This window comes from Rhincodon typus, chromosome 6, assembly GCF_021869965.1.
Source record: "Rhincodon typus isolate 14 chromosome 6, sRhiTyp1.1, whole genome shotgun sequence".
Taxonomy (NCBI): Eukaryota; Metazoa; Chordata; class Chondrichthyes; order Orectolobiformes; family Rhincodontidae; genus Rhincodon; species Rhincodon typus.
Window position 1 is genome coordinate 62911709 of NC_063337.1, and position 3444 is coordinate 62915152.

The window sequence follows — 3444 nt, forward strand, 5'->3', positions numbered from 1 at the left end:
AAAGGCTCTCAATCTGGAACAAGTGCTATTTGTATCAGTGTGACTCCCAGTATCTGACGGCTCCAGAAGTGTGACAATTATAATTAAGTTTGAAATGCTGAATGAAGCTTGCAACTTCATTATACTAGCATAAAGTGCCAACCTAAATGCTTGAACTTACCTGCCTCAATTAAAGCCAGAAATGAATAAAGGAGGCAGGTGTGGTTTTGGATCTGGTCTTGGAGATCCTATTCTTCACTTGATCAGACCCCACCTTATTGTGTGGTTAAACATCTCCATGTTGTTATGCACACAGTCATGTCTATAACCTACCTGGTTTTTCTGAGATGCCCAGAGTAATAGACTTGCTGGGTCATTTTTCAACTCTATTTCTTTCTTTTTAAAATCCAAATCACTTTCAGCTTCATCATCTTCCTCCTCGGATTCTCCAGGCCACATACTGTGTGTTCCCATAGGTATCAGATGTCCATGTGTCTCTAATAGGTCCAATTGATTGAAGTAGTCTGGAAAGTCCACCATCCCTTCAGTGGTGGACTCCAAATGTGTATTTTCTCCAGATGAGAGACTCTCTCTCAAAGGTTCTGCAACAAGTGCTTTCGTATTATTTTTCTCTTGTCTATTCATCATCTGAAATACAATAAATTAGGAAAATGATATGGCAAGTGAGCCTGAAAATATGAATTCACTTTTAAACAGCATGACAAAACAAGATCTGCTGTGTACCAACTGCCACAGGTGATGCTGTATCCAAGTCCATTTCCTTACACCCATTTGTGCACTGCCTAATGTCATTTCTTTATTTTTGAAAAAGGACCTTTATAAAGCCAAGTCCAGCTAAGTACAAAACAACAACTTGTGTCAATCTTACTTCACTGGAAAGAATGGAAAAAAGCAGTTAGCAGCCCAAACAGATTGATGGAACTTTACATGCACGAACAAGTGAAAAATGCTTTATCTGGGTCCTGAAAGAAAGACTAAGTGCGTGGGCATGTTGAATAGACTGACCTTTTCTCCCTGGCAGCAAACCTTTGCTAGAAGAGGCATGCAAATAGTCTTAATCTTTTCTTTCCTTATCATCAGCAAGGATTATTATTTAGTAATATAAAAATATATTAAGATGTGGTACAAGATAAAGTACAGGTTTCATCTTGATGTTTAAAAGTGCTGGATTCTAATCTCCTGATCATTAAGAAGTTGTTAACAGGGAAACTGATGGATCAATCTTCAATAGATAGATAAATTAAAAAAAGGAGGAAACTGTCAATACCTATTCCTGAAAGCACTCTAAACTGGAACATCAAATTCCAAGTAGAGGTATGAGAGACACAATGAAGCCAGACACTGATTAGGATTGAAGCGATCTTAAAAAAAAAGCTGGATCAGTAGTCAAAACTCAGACATGAGGGTGTAGGTGAACAATGCATGAGCAACTTCTAAGCGCAGAAGCGTTACCAGCTAGAGGGACAAAAAAGGTACCAGATGCATGGGAACATCAAGCTACAGACAATCCTATCGGAACTATCACTGAAGGAACAATGAAGAACAACAGAATAAGGAAAGTTACAGCACAGGAACAGACCCTTTGGCCCTCCAAGCCTGCACTGTCATGCTGCCTGTCATAACTAAAAACCCCTACCCTTCTGGGGACTGTACCCTTCTATCCTCATCCTATTCATGTACTTGTCCAGAGGCCCTTTAAATGTCACTATAGTGTCGGCTTCCACTACCTCCCCCGGCAGGGAGTTTCAGGCACCCACCACCCTCAAAAGCTTGCCTCATACATCACCTGTAAACCTTGCCCCTCACCTTAAATCTATGCTCCCTAGTAACTGACTGTTCCACTCTTGGGGGAGGTGGTGGCGGGAATGCTTCTGACAGTCTATGCCCTTCATGATCTTGAGGACCTCTATCAGGTTGCTCCTCAACCTCTGTCGTTCTAGTGAGAACAACCCAAGTTTCTCCAACCTCTCCTCATACAGAATGCCCTCTGTACCAGGCAACATCCTGGTAAATCTTGTGTTCCCTCTCCAAAGCCACCACATCCTTCTGGTAGTGTGGCGACCAGAATTGAACACATATTCCAAATGCGGCCTAACCAAGGTTCTAAAAAGCTACAACATTACTTGCCAATTTTTAAACTCGATGCCCCAGCCGATGAAGGCAAGCATGTCATATTCCTTGTTGACAAGCTCCTCCACTTGTGTTGCCTCTTTCAGTGAGCTGTGTACCTGTACACCCAGATCCCTCTGCCTACCAGTATTCTTAAGGGTTCTACCATTTACAGTATATTTTCCATCTGGAGTAGACCTTCCAAAATGCATCACCTCATTTTTCCAGATTAAACTCCATCTGCCATCTCTCTGCCCAAGTCACCAACTGATCTACATCTTGCTGCATCCTCTGACAGTCCTCATCGCTATCAGCGATTCCACCAATTTTTGTCATCGGCAAACTTCTTAATCAAGCCAAAAGGTTCCAACACTGATCTGAGGAACGCTACTAGTCACAACCCTCCATTCAGAAATGCTGTTATGTGTCAATATCCTGGAATTCCCTTCCTAATAGTATTATTGTGTACTTCATGCCCAAATACAGCAGCAGTTCAAGTGGTTAGTTCACCACCACTTTTTAGGGAAAAGAAAAGATTAAGCAATAAATGCTGGCTCAGCCAGCAGTGTCCATATCCCAACAAATGAATAAAAAACCAAGCTTTTCACAAAGGGGTGGGTCAGGTAATGATTTCTCACCATTAGTCATCTAGAGAAATATTTTTCTACATTCAAAAAGGGTGCTCTACAAATAGTCTGAAGCCAATTCTAAGCCTGTTTGGTGACATCATCTGAGCAACTTTACAAAACCTATGTTACTGCCTTTCTGGCATGGTTACCCCTTTCTCCAAGATAACACTGCATTAACACCTAACCGAAGGTATGATGTCAATAATAACTATTAGTATTATCGGAAACTTTTAATTAAACTATACTTAGTTATGGTTCCCCATAGAGTCAGGTAACAGATACTTGAACTTCCAGCAGCTGACTGACAAGATCACACAAGATTTTAGATCTTTACTGTAAGAAACTAAAAGCAATATTGTTTAAATGCTATTCAGAAGCTAACTAATACTGAAAATTAGAGGCAAGAAAGTCCATTACCTAACTTTTAAAAGTCTCCCACCATGGTCATGCTTTTCCCAATCGGAGTGGACACTTCATTCTCAAGAAAGTGATTTAAAGTTTGAGCTCCCAATGACTCACTTCAATCTTCTTCCCCCCCTTTCACACCCAGAAAGTTTCTAATCCTGGAACTGACTTTCATTTTGAGGGTTACACTGCAGATTCCTTACTTATGCCTAGTCTAGGCAAAATTTTCCAGACTCTATTTGAATTCAGTCTTTGCGATCAGAGCACATAATGATGAAGTGCTTCATGAGATTAGTCATGG

At 40.7% G+C, this 3444-nt stretch overlaps 1 protein-coding gene across 1 annotated transcript in view; it reads right to left on the reverse strand.

Moving 5' to 3' along the window:
* Window positions 1-624, reverse strand: part of ankrd49 (ankyrin repeat domain 49) — a 12798-nt gene extending 12174 nt beyond the window's left edge. The window contains exon 1 of the mRNA XM_020524561.2: window positions 313-624. Within this exon, the coding sequence (XP_020380150.2) occupies window positions 313-624 (312 nt within the window). The remainder of the gene's footprint in view (window positions 1-312) is intronic.
* Window positions 625-3444: the final 2820 nt, after the last annotated feature.